Source organism: Hyperolius riggenbachi, chromosome 3 (genome assembly GCF_040937935.1).
Source record: "Hyperolius riggenbachi isolate aHypRig1 chromosome 3, aHypRig1.pri, whole genome shotgun sequence".
NCBI classification, from domain to species: domain Eukaryota; kingdom Metazoa; phylum Chordata; class Amphibia; order Anura; family Hyperoliidae; genus Hyperolius; species Hyperolius riggenbachi.
Genome location: NC_090648.1, coordinates 91,655,594 through 91,671,742, shown reverse-complemented (window position 1 = coordinate 91,671,742; position 16,149 = coordinate 91,655,594). Strand labels below are relative to the sequence as shown.

Genomic DNA, 16,149 nt, shown 5'->3' with positions numbered 1-16,149 from the left:
ATTTTAAAAGACAACTGAAGTAAGGATATGGAGACTGCCATATTTATTCCCTTTAGTCATAGACTAAAACTAGTCCTTGGTAAGAGTACTTGTGAAAAGGTACAGACCGGAACAAAGAACATCTATCAGGCCCTAGGCAATGTAACTGTGGGTACATGTAAGAGTGATGTGCTGGTACTCTGCAGGGGAACAGGGAGCTTCTTCCTCTATAATGGCCCATACTCACAGGTCGCCCGTGAGTATGAGGCGTTGCACGGGCGCGTACCCCGAACCGTCGCTGATGTCGCCAGGCGATTGGTGTGGTCAATCGCCTGGCGACAGTTGCTGCCGCAACTAGCAGGAAATACATTGAGCTTCCGGCGGGGGGAGGAACAACAGCGACAGCTTCCGCCGCATCAGTTGCCAGGTCCCTCCGCCGTGTATATGTGGAGGGACCTGGCGACGAGCTGTCGCCGGCCTGTAGCGCACACGCTCCCGTGTGCTAGCGACAGGCCAGAAATGTTGCCCGTGAGTATGGGGCATTACACATTCTTCATGCACAATCTGAACCAGGTTTATGGGTGATAGACAACACCTCTGTGTTCAATGTGCACATCATTCTCAGTGGATTCCCTGCAGCTCTGTGGGGAGTGCATATGTAGAGTATAGTACTACTGCGTAACAAAGTAAGCCTGAGAAAGATGAAATTAAAGTTTTATACATACCTGGGGCTTCCTCCAGCCCCCTTCAGGCTAATCAGTCCCTCGCTGTCCTCCTCCGCCACCTGGATCTTCTGCTATGAGTCCAGGTACTTAAGCCAGTCGAGCGTAGTGCGCATGCACACACTCCGCCGCCGGGAGTGTACTACACCTGTGCAGCACTATTGTGCAGGTGCAGAACGCTCCTGGCTGTGGAAGCGGCATGCGGCCGGACTGCGCTGACTGGCTGAATTACCAGGACTCATAGCAGAAGATCCAGGTGGTGGAGGTGGACAGCGAGGGACGGATTAGCCTGAAGGGGGCTGGAAGAAGCCCCAGGTATGTATAAAACTTTTCTTTTCATCCTTCTCAGGTACCATTTAATTCGTAGTCACCAAACCAAATTTTAACAACATATCAAATTATTTGATTTCATGAGCAAAGAGTACATTTGCATAAATCAGAATCAATGCAGAATTATTTCCATCTCATTGACCATCTCTATTAGTGACACGGCTACACATCAGGCTTTATACTTACAGCATAGATGTTATTTAATATATATAAGATATTGCTGTGTACACATCATATATTCTGTACAGTCACAATCAGATGTGTATATCTGACCTTAAAAATACGGGACCTGCTTTATTGAAGCAGCACAAGTAACTAATTTTGATTGGTTTATTTCATTTTTGTGGACTAAGCACAGCTATTACTGTATGTATAAATTATTTATGATGACTATCATCTGATAAATAGAACATTTTATCATATTTTCTATTTTAATTATAGTTTAAATTCATTAGGAGTCGGAGCGTTTTTTCCCGACTCCAGGCACCCAAAATTGCCCCGACTCCACGACTCCGACTCCACAGCCCTGGGTTTAGGAAGATTTTTTTTTTTATAGAACCAGTGCTCCACTGATAGCTAAAACACTCAATTAGAAGCTAGCTGTAGATTTTAGCCTTGACTGCCTGCACCCAGGGATGGAGCCCAGACATGTATACATCCGATCACACTAAACTGTGTAAAGAGATTAGCAGGGACCTGCAAGACAGAGACTGGAAAAGTGATAGTGACAGCGCGCAAAAGTGTGCAATGTGTGGAGGGGCTGGGAAATAAAAGAGTGGGGGAGGAAAGAGAAAGTGAGAAAGAAAAGTGACAATAAGTAAGAGGGAGGCCAGAGAGAGACAGAGGGGGAGCTGCTGGATGCATACTGATGCAGGCAGGCTGTGTGTACATAGAGGGGGTGTATGAATATACAAGGACCCACAACCACAGACATAGCAAACTCAGCCTAGAAGGTCAGGGGGCCAGGAGACCAGACTGGCCATAGGAAGGATTACACAGAGCCAGTCTGAGCAGACACTGACATTATGTGAGATGAGACCTCAGACACTGCCTGCAGACATTCCAACATTACCCCAGCTAGTGAGACACACACACACACACACACACACACACACACACACACACACACACACACACACACACACACACACACATGCAGTGACACAGCTAGCAGCAAACACAGAGCAGCCACCGCTGGGGACGCGCGCACAGAGCAGCCACCGCTGGGGACGCGCGCACAGAGCAGCCACCGCTGGGGACGCGCGCACAGAGCAGCCACCGCTGGGGACGCGCGCACAGAGCAGCCACCGCTGGGGACGCGCGCACAGAGCAGCCACCGCTGGGGACGCGCGCAGAGTGCCCTACATAATCCAACCCACTGTCACCACACTCCATCACACCATATCCCACAAGGCCTCTGCACTAATGCTAAAGACCGTGACAGGTGAAAACTCGAAATAAAAATAAATATAAATAAAAACACTGGATAATCGTTCGTTTTTCTTAATCAAAAAAAAAAACGGGAAAAATCTAAAGTTTTTATTGTACCGTGTATGGGTACCATTAGTGACTAACCCACTAAGGAGCCACTGCTAATGTTCTCAACTGCAGTTGCTAAGGACTATGGCCCGGTGCACACCAAAACCCGCTAGCAGAGCCGCAAAATGCTAGCAGGTTTTGAAACGCTTTTTCTTATTTTTCTGTAGCGTTTCAGCTAGCATTTTGCGGTTTTGTGTAGCGGTTTTGGTGTAGTAGATTTCATACATTGTTACAGTAAAGCTGTTACTGAACAGCTTCTGTAACAAAAACGCCAGCAAAACCGCTCTGAACTGCCGTTTTTCAGAGCGGTTTGCGTTTTTCCTATACTTTACATTGGAGGCAGAAACGCCTCCGCAATCCAAAAAAATGCCTCACCCCGGGAGTATGCGTTTCAGCAAAACGCCTCCCGCTCTGGTGTGAACCACCCCATTGAAAAACATTGACCAAGCGTATCTGCGGCTGCAAAAACGCCAAAAAACCAGCTCGGTGTGCACCAGCCCTATGACATGCAACAGCAACAAGTTTCTGCAGCTGCGGTGTGCAATACTTGTTCAGCAACTTCACCAGACAACATTAGTAGCTCTGTTTAGACCCATCAACTATGTTTCCTGTGTGACATGGCCCTAAAGGCAAAGCTATTATGAACCTAAGAATGATTGAAATATAAAAATGGCCCACAATGCAGCACACTAATGACTTTTACAGCAAGCTGAGCCTCACAAACATTTCATCCATAACGATTTTCCATATGCCACTGAGAAACTCATTAGACAACCAGACAGCTTCTGTTATTCCTACATTCCATTTAATGCGCAGAGGTCTACCTCTTCTGCCAAGCTCCACCGGAGATCATTTATCAAGACTGGTGCAAAGAAGCCTGGGACAGAAGTAAAGTATGAGCTTTGAGCAATCAATTCTGCTTCTGATGTTAGATGAAAGAAGGATTTTGATTGGTTCTTCTAAAGCAGCTACTCTACTTTTAGTCCAGTCAACCTGAACCTGTCTTATTAAATCACTCCCAAAATATCTAGTGTTCACCTGTCAACCTTGTCCATCTCGAGCTTAGGTCCAACGGAAAATCAATCTTTATGAGAGAAATACAAGGTCTGTCCCATCACACTGCACATATTAGTGGTGTCTGCCAAGAACCTGTAAGCACTAGGTCACCACCAGAACAAGCCACGAATGACCAGACCTGGAAACCACCTCATGACTGTGAATACACATGCACTACTAGTGTCGGCTGTCAGGGACAAGCTCAATCCTGCAGGTGACACTGCTGCACACGTGTGATTCTGGTATAACAGAACAGCGCATACTGTTGCTATGGGGAGGGGGAGGAAAGATGACCGCATACGATGGGGCAGAGGAAAGAAATGGATCACAGAGAGCACTGTTCAGACTGATTGTCAGATCACAGATAGGGGATTTACATTGCAGCAATAAATAATTCTTAGGATCCCACTGGTGTGGTGTTTGGAGGGCAGAGAAAGCGCAGGTCCAGCTGGCACTAGCCACAGCTTGCATCTTTTTCCCCAGCCGGGTGGCATTAAAAAGTAGCCAAGTGGGGCAAGCGCCCGATTGCCAACATGCTAATGGCGTACATTGGGAGAAACCTGTACACTTAGAAAAGGAGACAAAATTGCCCTTCAACTATCATTCTAGGACCTAGAGATCTAGAATCTAGGTGACCCAAGTTGTAAGCATCTCTGGACCTGGATACTAATGTCCAATACACTGCAGGGGGGTTATATACGGGTTTATACCTCTTGAAGACCTGATCACTTTGATTGACACTACCACTGATCCGCCCAGCATATCTGATACAATACACATCTGATTGATTTTTTTTTGCAATTTTAGTATTTTAACCACTTCACCATTGAGGGGTTTTACCCCCTGAGCACCAGAGCAATTTTCACCTTTCAGCGCTCCTTCCATTCATTCGTCTATAACTTTATCATTACTTATCGCAATGAAATGAACTATATCTTGTTTTGTCCGCCACCAATTAGGCTTTCTTTAGGTGGGACATTATGCCAAGAATTATTTTTTTCTAAATGTGTTTTAATGGGAAAATAGGAAAAATGTGGGGGAAAAAATAATTATTTTTCAGTTTTCGGCCATTATAGTTTTTAAATAATGCATGCTACTGTAATTAAAACCCATGAAATGTATTTGCCCTTTTGTCCCGGTTATAAAACCATTTAAATTATGTCCCTATCACAATGTTTGGCGCCAATATTTTATTTGGAAATAAAGGTGCATTTTTTTCATTTTTGCGTCCATCCCTAATTACAAGCCCATAGTTTATAAAGTAACAGTGTTATACCCTCTTGACATAAATATTTAAAAAGTTCAGTCCCTAAGGTAACTTGTTATGTATTTTTTTTAATTGTAAATTTTTTAATTTTTTTTTAATTACAAAAAAAAAAAAAAAAAAAATGGGGAGTGTGGGAGGTAATGAGTTAATTTTATGTGTAAAAGTCATTTATTTGTATGTGAAAAATGTGTAGGGTGTAGTTTACTATTTGGCCACAAGAGGGCCACAGTAACTTTTTGTTTTAATGCGACCTCCAAGCTTCCTTCCGGAAGCTTGGAGGAAGTATAAGGAGGCTGGACACGTGAGTTTTTTCTCACAATGATCGCGCTGCCCATAGGAGAGCAGCGGATCATTGCGGGGCTTAGATCAACGAACGGGAATGGATTTTCCTGTTCATTGATCTCTGGGCGAGCGGGCGGCGGCGTGTTTACTAGCGGCGGGCGGCGTGTTTACGAGCAGGAGCGTGGACAGTGTCGGGAACGCGGAAAGTACGTATTTCTCTGTTCCTCGTTGTTAAAGGATGGAAAAAGGGGCGGAGAAATACGTACGCGCGGGGGTAAAGTGGTTAAGAATGACTGACTGTGGCAGTAAATTTCCAACATGTGATTGGGGGAACAAATGGCTACAGAGCATTGTAGTGCATCAAGCGGTGCAACAGTGGCATCAGTCTCATCAATGCCTGCTCTAATCTGATTTGAGATGGAGTGGATGGAGCAGGCACATTGATTCATATGATAAACTGCTAGTTCGGTTGAATATCAATGGCTAGCCTTATGCTAGGTACACACGATACGTTTTTGCGTTCGATAGATACATTTCCGTCATGTCGGATATTACTTTTGATCGTTTTACCACTCGATTTCTCATAGAAGTGAATGGAAATCGATAAGAAAAGATGAGAATCGAGTGGGAAAACGAATCGAAAATCAATCGAATGGAAAATCGACCAAAAATAAAACGCATTGTGTGTACCTAGCATAAGATCCACAGCCTTCATTCCATTAAGGAGATAATGACATGTACAGCACATAGTCACAGTTATGATTATTTTCAAATAGTAACAGTAGAGCATTGTACCATGTAAGCCATCTGTAAAAGCAAGACGTTTTGAAGAAAATGAGTGAGCTATCCGCTAATAAGCCTTCTTCAAACTATAGAAGGCTTATCACCCAAAAGCTTACTCTTTTTCTTTCAAGTTAGCCAATAAATGGTATCATCCCGATTCAAAACTTCTTGATTCTATTCAAATAGTGCAAGGTGGCACATAACCACCAAATGCACATATACAATGTGCAGAAGGTATCTGCGATAATTCAGCTTTAAGTAGGAAACTGTTCCCATGATGCATCACTCCCAAACATGCAAATCATCTCTATGCCCCTGAAAAAAAGGATGCACATCCATAACTGCTGGTGTCTGTCTAGTGAGCCTAAAAGTAATAATTTTTACAGAGCCACACCAATCCAACATGCATACACCCCGTTACAGACTTTCTGATCCTCATCAGTGCGTGACATGGATTGATAGGGCTCTATGGAATAGCGTACGAGAGGAAACGGCGTGGGAGACTTGGGCACAGGATACAGCCGGTATACGGCTTATCCTGCTGCTGCACAAGTTCACGGCCGCGTTAATTACTATTCCCCTCCAGGACGCCATGGATGGTGGGGAATGAAATAATTTTGCTTCCTGCGATTTCTGGAGGCCGAATTATAGTTTTATAAGTAACTTCAGCTCTGTCTTCTGACGGCGCCGAAGTTACTCACTGTGCGCCGCTATAGCCGTAATTCCTATTACGGTCTCTGCGCCCAAGTCTCCTGCGCTGGATTGGAAGTGTTCGTATGAGATAGGGCTTAAAGCCTCATCTACACACATAGATGAGGCTCGATTAGCCGCCGGATCGCCTCTTCCGCGTCCCCGATCGCCGCGCCGGATTCGATCTCCCGCCATCGCCGCTTATCTTCTGCTCGATTCCCTGCCATTGTCCCCTCGCGGGGAACGAGCAGGGAATCGGCGGTGGGGAGATCCGTCCTGTCGGATCTTATCAATCGAGCAGCATCAGCGGCTCGATTGATAAGCCACATCGCCGCCTCAACTACCCGTGTAGGCTCATCACTGGTAGATGAGGCGGCGATGTGGCTTATCAATCGAGCCGATAATGCGGCTCGATTGATAAGAAATGACAGGACGGATCTCCCCACCGCTGATTCCCTGCTCGTTCCCCGCGAGGGGACAATGGCAGGGAATCGAGCGGAAGATAAGCGGCGCCGGCGGGGAATCAAATCCGGCGAGTACGCGGAAGAGGCGATCCTACGCGTGTAGATGAGGCTTTAGACCAGTACTAATAATACCCAGATAGCTCACGGTGACCCAGAACCACATAACTACTTCTCAATCTGATTGGGGAGCGATCAACTGTAATTCTAATCAAGCCACTATCGATGTAAATCCGGCTTGCTTAATAGCCATCTAAATTTTTAATAAAGTACCAGCAAGAAGGTTAAAAAAAATGCAGGTGTACAGAACTGAGCCAGAACACAGGCAGCACAGTGAGAAGGAGACGGTGGTGAGCTTGAGGTATGCAGGATCCAGAGGGCACTTGGGGGGAGGGGGGGGGGAGGGTCAGAGTTGGCCACTTGGCAATGGAGAGCGCAGCGCGAGTGAGCGCAGGCAAGAGCAGCTGGATAGCGTGGAAAGTGGGGGGTGCAGCGATAATGTGGCACACACAAAATGGGGAGGAACACCAAGGAAAGAAGAAATTTTGAGTCCAGAGAGAAAACAGGGTCAGAAAGAAGGCAGAGACACATGGGCAAGAGAGACAAGTATCAAGCAGCTGAGAGGGAAGACAGAGGGGGGGGTGAAGAGAGCTGCGGGAGGTAGCAGACAGATTTGAGGGGGCAGTTTGAGAAGCGTCTAACCCCCCCCCCCCCTCTTTCCCCCCTTATTGCAATTGTTATCACACAAGAAAAGTTTCTCTCATTCTCTCACTACACTGTGCCCTCCTCCTCCCCCTCTCCTTCCCTGTGCCCTGAGGGAGGGAGCCAGAGAGAGAGAGCAGGGGGAGGAGGGGGCAGAGAGGAGAGGGGGATGGGTGGGAAAATTTGGAAAAAGGGATTATTAGAAAAGGGGGGGGGTGGAGGGGGGAGCAGCACAGCTCCAACTAAGAAGTAACCTCATGCATACTGACACAAAGCAGATCACACACACATAGTAACGGGTTTCTGCTCCCTTGTCACACACACAAGAACCACATCTGAAACTCATGAAAACTGGAAAGACCAGGCACATCTACTAAAAAAAATGATTTCACCCAGGCAGCAATATGCAGCATGCTAATGAATGGATTGCTGTGATTTACACTAGGACGCCTCAAAGAAAGCCCCTAATTGTACGGCCTCAACAAAAGGCAATAAACATCCACTAGAATAAGCATTTAAATTAGTGTACGCAATTACCCAAACAGAATGCATCTTACACGCTCCTTTAATGTTTTTAGCTCCAGTGGATTAGGCATTTGCAGACAAACCTTTGTTTTTAGAAAGCAAGGCAAAAACTCAAGAGTAGTACAGTAAAAAGCTTCCCAAACAGCAGATGAATGTTAACGACCAGTCAATGTATTCTGTAGGTAGCGAAAGTATTAAGGCCCATACACACGTCGGATTTCTGTGAACGACGGGTCGTTTGAACGTCCCATCGTTCGCCCGCTAAATCGGGCGTGCGTACAGACTGTCGTTCGCTTGATAAGAGTGAGTTTGAGCGATCCGCCGGGCGGACAAACAAAAGATCGTTTCAATAGCCTGTAGGACGTCACCGGACTACCAAGTTTATTCCTCAAGGTGCCCATTAACGGGCGATTTGTATTAGCAGAAAATAAAGCTTGGATGTCCCAAATCAACTGTGAACAATTCTAAATGGTGATTTTTCCTTCAACGACAATTCAGTTACCCACAAACTGTTTTTTAGTTTTGTTTGTTTTTTATTATAAAATCGGTTGTTAAGGATAAGGGTCGTACCCATGATGCGATTATCCTCACTTTTTTTTACGATCAGCGATACTTTGAGCCGTGAGCGATCGTTTCCACGATCTTGCTATGTGGGTACAGGCACGCGATCACTTGAACATCGTTTAGCATCATGCAGCAATAACGACAGTCACGGCGGATAAGATCTTTAAAGAGACTCCGTAACAAAAATTGCATCCTGTTTTTTATCATCCTACAAGTTCCAAAAGCTATTCTAATGTGCTCTGGCTTACTGCAGCACGTTCTACTATCACCATCTCTGTAATAAATCAACTTATCTCTCTCTTGTCAGACTTGTCAGACTGTGTCTGGAAGGCTGCCAAGTTCTTCAGTGTTGTGGTTCTGTGATGCATCTCCCCCCTCCAGGCCCCTCTCTGCACACTGCCTGTGTGATATTTAGATTAGGGCAGCTTCTCTCTTATCTTTTACAAGCTGGATAAATCCTCCTCTGAGCTGGCTGGGCTTTCACATACTGAGGAAATACATACAGGCAGAGCTGTCTGCACTCTGCAGGAAGAAACAGCCTGACACTTCAGTGCATGAGAGATGCAGGGGGAAAGAAACACACAAATGATCTCTTGAGATTCAAAAGGAAGGGTGTATACAGCCTGCTTGTGTATGGATGTATTTTCTATGTGTGGACATACTGTACATCAACCTACTTCCTGTTTTGGTGGCCATTTTGTTTGTTTATAAACAAACTTTTTAAAACTGTTTTTAACCACTTTTAATGCGGCGAGGAACGGCGAAATTGTGACAGAGGGTAATAGGAGATGTCCCCTAACGCACTGGTATGTTTACTTTTGTGCGATTTTAACAATACAGATTTTCTTTAAGAGCCTTGACGACGCACAAAGTACTGTGATTTCTTGACTTCCCGTTGTCGTTCGTCATGCAACGTCGCGAGTACTGCCCACAGGAGGATGGATCGTGGAATTGCTCTTCATGAGGGAGCCATCGCTGGATTCATCTTCTTTTGTCGGGTGGCGATTATTGCGCTTAAGAAGTATACAGTAGATTGGCTCGTTGATGGTGAAATAATCAGTGCATTGCGACATTTTATTTCCGATCGCATTTATCTAAACACTATTTTTTTGCTGAAAATTGTACTGTTAGTAGGCACCTTAATGTGCAACACATCGCTGTCGATCAAATTAGTCAATGTCTCTTGAGGTCATTGATTCTAAATGTCTTGCTGTACATCAACAAATTGAACCCCCAGTCAAACAATTCGCAATGGCGCCACAAATTTAGACTCTGCTACTTTTCTGCGGGCAATTGATGATGGAAGCACCACCTCCTCAGCAGTCAGACAATACACACGTCAATAATGGAACGATCGTGGATTCCAAAATGTAACCTTAGATGACCATCCTCTGTGTATGGGCAACTTAACTCACAGCACCCAATCAGATCCCGTTTCAGCAATCTGCAGGAAAGGCGGATACTGATTGGATCCTACAGGGGTTACACCCTGCAATGACTGCATAACACCCTACTGATCCTAAAATTAGATTAGCAATAATTTACATCTGCAATTACCACAACTATGCTGCGTTTCTAGTTTATGAGGCAACTTGCATTGCTCATTCCCTCACAGCGCCTTTCCCATTAGAAAGCTGAGACACAGATTAAATGTACACCAATACAAATTCGTTTTCAGGCTTTGTATTAAAAAAAAACATTTTAAAACACCCTAGCAACCATTAAAAAAAGAAAAAGAAAATCCCTCTCATCTTGCATTCCACGAGTGGCATTAAAACTCAAGTATACAAACCTTTCACCACGTAGCAATAAAAACTGGCCCAAAGAGGATCCTGTGAAAACCCATCAAGTCACTGGCATTCTTAATCTATTAAACTCTTAGCGCTGAATACACAAAGCCAGACAGCTAACTTTAATCTCACAGCCAAGTTTACAAATAAAAAGTGACATGAAACACTGATACGATGTATGCAACTCCGTAATTAAAGAGTGAATAATCACAGAGCAAGAGGAAACTCAGTCTGGAATAGTTTTACACCGAATTTAGATACTGCAATTTTCTCACTCCGGTGCCCCCCCCCCCCCCCCCCCCAATCTGGTTAACCCCAAATATGCCATGGCGATCCCATAAAGCTTAGAGCAAGTGGCTGTCTCTGTCCTAGCAGACTGGGGGGAGGAGGAAAGTCTGTGATTGCTTATTCAGGAGTCAAATACCTTCATAGGTTGCCATGTACAATGATGCCTATAGGTGGGGTTATTCCAGTGACCTCTCTCAGGCTGTAAACCTCCCCCTCTACACTCCATCTTGGTAAGAAGAGACATTTCTTAAACAAAACAAAACCTTATCAGACCCATTTCCTTTTGTTCCCTGAAACTTTTCTACACTCTGCAGTGATCCTGTAACTTTTTTTCCATGAATAAAAAAGTTGTGAACTGAAGATTTCTGAAACAAGAGATATTATCTTTAGATGGTCTGCATGTCTCATGTCAAAGCAATGTGTCACTCCTGACATAGGTGAACAGTGAACATACTAATAAACTGGGTCAGAAAATGAAGAGAAGTAGGAGACTCTCCACTCTTAAGGTACAGCCTTTTGACGGCTGAAATGATAGTGTACAATGTACAATAATTTTAGCTGTCTGTTTAGGCATCTCCCAACTTTGGCATTCAAACTAATTCATGCAATTAGCCGGGTCAAATATTTTCAGCCAATTGTTTTGTCTTTGTGGGGCTGCGGAGTGCCTCCTCCTTCTTCTTCCCCACCCCTCTCCATACAGCAAAACATAATCCATCTGAACAGTGTAGACTGTCACTAGACACCATCACAAGCCATAGTTTTGCACAACAGATAGCCACAGTGCAAACGTACCTAAAGTCTACCACATCTAAGACGAAGAGAACTACAAAGAAGTGTGGGCCTTAGTCTACTTGAGGTGACCCAGTGGGAAACCTCATAGGGAAAATCTGCAAACGTGATTGGTTGGCGTTTCAACAGTTACAGCACCCGCTACAACTTTAAAGTGTTGGATAGGTTGTAATAATAACTACCCCCAAACCATTCGGCCAAATACTACGCTTCAAGTTGTAGAGGGTGCTGCGATTGCTGATTTGTAGAATAGCGCCGAAAACTGAACATTAGCTGCACAGGTTATCATTATGCCCCTGTATCTTGGAAGGGGCACTGTGGTTTGCCAAACAAAAGAACAGAAAAGCTAAGGAAAAATGTATTGTTTCACAAATCTAACTTCACTTTCTTATGTGTTAGAGTGTGAAAGAGATTTAACACTTTTTTTAAGTGCAGTTTTTCTGTGAAATCTGGACCAGAAGTGAAGCAGAGCAGAGCTTCTGACATAAGTGACAATGAACAGGGAACCACATTTAATCCTATACAGATCACCTTGACAAAAATCCCAGTATAAACATGGTTAATATATCTATGAGAAGAGCGGCCCTGTGCAGTCCCTAATGACTTCCTGCACTGCTGGACATCTATACAGAGCTGCCTAATCTCAGCACTTTGTCATGTGTGGGAATTACACACCATCACACACAATGCATGTCTGAGAGATCATCACACACCATCATATATACACAAACACTGTTATGTATGGAAGATCCCACACACTATCTATGGTAGATCATACAGAAACTATAGTATGGCCCATATGCAATTCACTTTTTCTCCTATATGGTATTTTCACATTATAAACAAAAATGCCTTTTAAACCACCAGCAAGCAAGAAAATACACCCAATAAGTTTGATAGTACTTTTTCTACCACTGTTGGTACTTTTTCAGATTGCAAAATACTGGGCGCTACTTTAAGGGACAGCAGCAGGAAACCTCATAGCGGACAGGTCTCCAACCACAGCACCCTCTTACAGCACAAAGCAGTTGTGACTGCCCAAATAGTGTGGGCAAAAGATGAGGAATTACCTCCTAGGAGAAAACTCCACACAATAGTGTGTGGGAGATCACTCAGGCACACAAAAATACAAATCACCTCCTAGGAGAAAAAGGAAATTGCACATGGCATGGGTATATTATATATATATATATATATATATATATATATATATATATATATATATATATATATATATATATATATATATATATATACACACATATATATATATACATACACACACACACATACATACATACATATTATATGGATGGGAGATATACACCAACATATAAACACTATGCATGGGAGATCACACACTCTATAAGGTCCAGCTACAGTCCTGAAGAGTTACACAAGCTAGAGTGACACCAGATAACTTACACTGCCTTCATCACAAGAACAAAACTTTTTGAAAAATTTTTTTTTTGAATTAAGCTATTTTTAAGAAATAACTGCACAATACTTATAAAATAAAGTTAACTAAAGAGTTGAAAGTGATTTATTCCCCCCTTCAGCAGAGTGATCAGGCCAGATTCCATCATGCATGAGACACGCAGGCTAGCCACAGTGAAGCAGCACATGATGTGTATACGTGTATAGCAGCAGAGCCCTCCCGCCTGTGCCAGGCACAGCACTCACCGTGCGCCCCTCCACCGCGGCTCAGCAGTACTGCAGTCACCCAGATAACTCCGCATATCCCCGGCCGCCACATTATTGTATCCTCCACCGGGGAGCCCTCCACACCCGGAGCTCTTCACTATCCGGCAGACTGAGCCACACTGGTCTGCGGGGCGGGCGGAGAATGCGAGCGGGTTTCGGCTACGCCCCCCCACAGATGATACAGCCAGTCAAGGGGTGAAGCTAGAGGGTCTGAACACGCCCCTCCGTCTAGCAGCTCTCTTCTCTCACACACACAGTGGAATAATGCGAGGGGAGGACAGCTCTGTGTACATTGCAATACAATGCTCTGCTATGCTAATGCTTCTCTTCTCTAAATCTGTCTTCCCATCATCACCAAACGCATTGTCCCCGCCTCCAGACATAACTTCTACCTTGTCATCCATATGTTCCTCCCCTACTCAAACATTCCACCTCCTGCATAAAGATGTGCCAGTACTGATTTATTATCTTTTTTTTCATGTATTTTGCAATCATATAGTAATATGCAGAATGCAATGTAGACAACAAGCACAATTCCAGGAAAATATTTTACTTTAAAGAGTAACTGTTAGCCCCCAAATTGAAATTTAAATCTCTATTGCAATGTTTTATTTAGTATTTAAGTGAGCCAAAAAGCCAATGCTGAACTTAAAAATCAATCTAATTTTTTTACTATGTAATCTTTTCCCCCAGCTCCGACGCAAAGCCGCATATCAGATACTGCTTAGCATGCAGAGCATGCCTATGTCTGGCCGACCCCCCTCTCCCCCCCAGGACCAGGTGCCAATATATTCTCCCCACCAAACAGCTGACCGCTCTGACACGGAGAGAGAGCGGGAGCACTTCCAGCGCCGCCACCGCAGAGCAGCCGCCGCCGAGTCACATGTGAGAGAATCACATGTGAGAGAGATGCACGGCGGCGGCTGCTCTGCGGTGGCGGCGCTGGAAGTGCTCCCGCTCTCTCTCCGTGTCAGAGCGGTCAGCTGTTTGTGGTGCGAATATATCGGCACCTGGTCCTGGGGGGGAGAGGGGGGTCGGCCAGACATAGGCATGCTCTGCATGCTAAGCAGTATCTGATATGCGGCTTTGCGTCCGGAGCTGGGGGAAAAGATTACATAGTAAAAAAATTAGATTGATTTTTAAGTTCAGCATTGGCTTTTTGGCTCACTTAAATACTAAATAAAACATTGCAATAGAGATTTAAATTTCAATTTGGGGGCTAACAGTTACTCTTTAATAGTGAAGAGGGTTAATAAACACTTTGGCAAAAACTAAATGTTGAATGTACTGTATACAAAAACAGACAATTGTTTTTTTTAGAGGAACAGCATCCGTCTTTTATTCTTCATCAATATCAGTCTCCTTAATTGCAGTCATATGAATATGGATAAATACAAAGAATCCAATCACAGAACCAAACAATGCCACATGTTTCACGGCCAAGAGCCGCTTCCTCAGAGGCACACAAATATGTTTATATCTGTTAAGAATACATAATGCATACAGAAATATGTCAGTACACATCTATCCTCAATCAGATGCTTGCACATAATAGGAATAGTGGTAATCCCTGGGACAGCGCATGCAGAGTAGCCCGCAACTCATCAGGGTCACGGACTCAGTAGTATAGCTTAGGAGCTCTGGGTCCCAGCGTGAGCTTTACACTGGGCCCCCTCAAGCGCTCTATACATAACAATTGATATTGAGCAGCAAACCTGCCAAGGACAGCTGCAATGTCAGAGAGGTGTAGGCTGGAGAGGTGAACAGCAGGGGCGTAACAATAGGGGCTGCAAGCCTTGCAGATGCGGGGGGTCCGCTCAGGGCCATCTTGGGGGCCAGGAGGGGTCGCAGCATGAGGGGAGAGCACTGGCCACACATCAGCAGGGAGGGGGGTCACTCCCCCCCTACCTCGGGCTCTCCCCTCAGTGCTCCCCCTTCAGCATCAATCAGTGGCAGCAGGTGGCGGGCAAGAAGGAACACATACCTTCATGCGTTCCACGCACCAGAGGTTCCACTCTCTAAGTGTCTAATGCTAGCTACTTCCTGTTTAAACAGGAAGTAGCGTGAGGTAATTCGAGATCGGACCTCTGCGGTGGATGAGGATATGCCTGTGTTCCTGCCCGCCGCCTGCTGCCACTGATTGATGCTGGATGGGAAGCACTGAGGGGAGAGCCCGAGATGAGAGAGGAAGGGGAGTGTCCCTCCTCCCCGCCGATGTGTGGCCAATGCTTTCCCCTCATGCTGCGACCCCTCCTGCCCCCAAAACGGCCCTGAGCGGGCCCCGGGGGGGCATCCAAATTTTTGCAGGGGGGCCCAGTGATTTCTAGTTATGCCCCTGGTGAACAGCCAACTAATTGTTACAACTAATCAAAACTCATACAGAGGTGATCACTAGTGTTGGGCGAACACCTGGATGTTCGGGAAAGTTCGCCGAACATGGCCGCAATGTTCGGCATGTTCGGGCCGAACCCCGAACTCCCCGAACATCCCGCTTTTAGGGGCCCTATGGGGTCGCAGGCATAAGGGGTGAGCATGCCCCGATCGTGGGGGGGGTCGGAAATTCCCCCCACCCCCTCTGCTAGCGCTCCCCCCTCTGCCCGCTTCCCCATACAAAAATTTCAAGAAGTACCTGTGTCCGGTGGTAGTGGGTGGCTGCCTGGCTGGCAGTGGGCGGCACT

General features: G+C 45.3%; 1 protein-coding gene across 1 annotated transcript in view; it reads right to left on the bottom strand.

Moving 5' to 3' along the window:
• NOTCH3 (notch receptor 3) overlaps window positions 1-13,581 on the bottom strand; it is a 152,617-nt gene extending 139,036 nt beyond the window's left edge. The window contains exon 1 of the mRNA XM_068274581.1: window positions 13,451-13,581. Coding sequence (XP_068130682.1) covers window positions 13,451-13,523 — 73 coding nt within the window. The 5' untranslated portion in view covers window positions 13,524-13,581. The remainder of the gene's footprint in view (window positions 1-13,450) is intronic.
• Window positions 13,582-16,149: the final 2,568 nt, after the last annotated feature.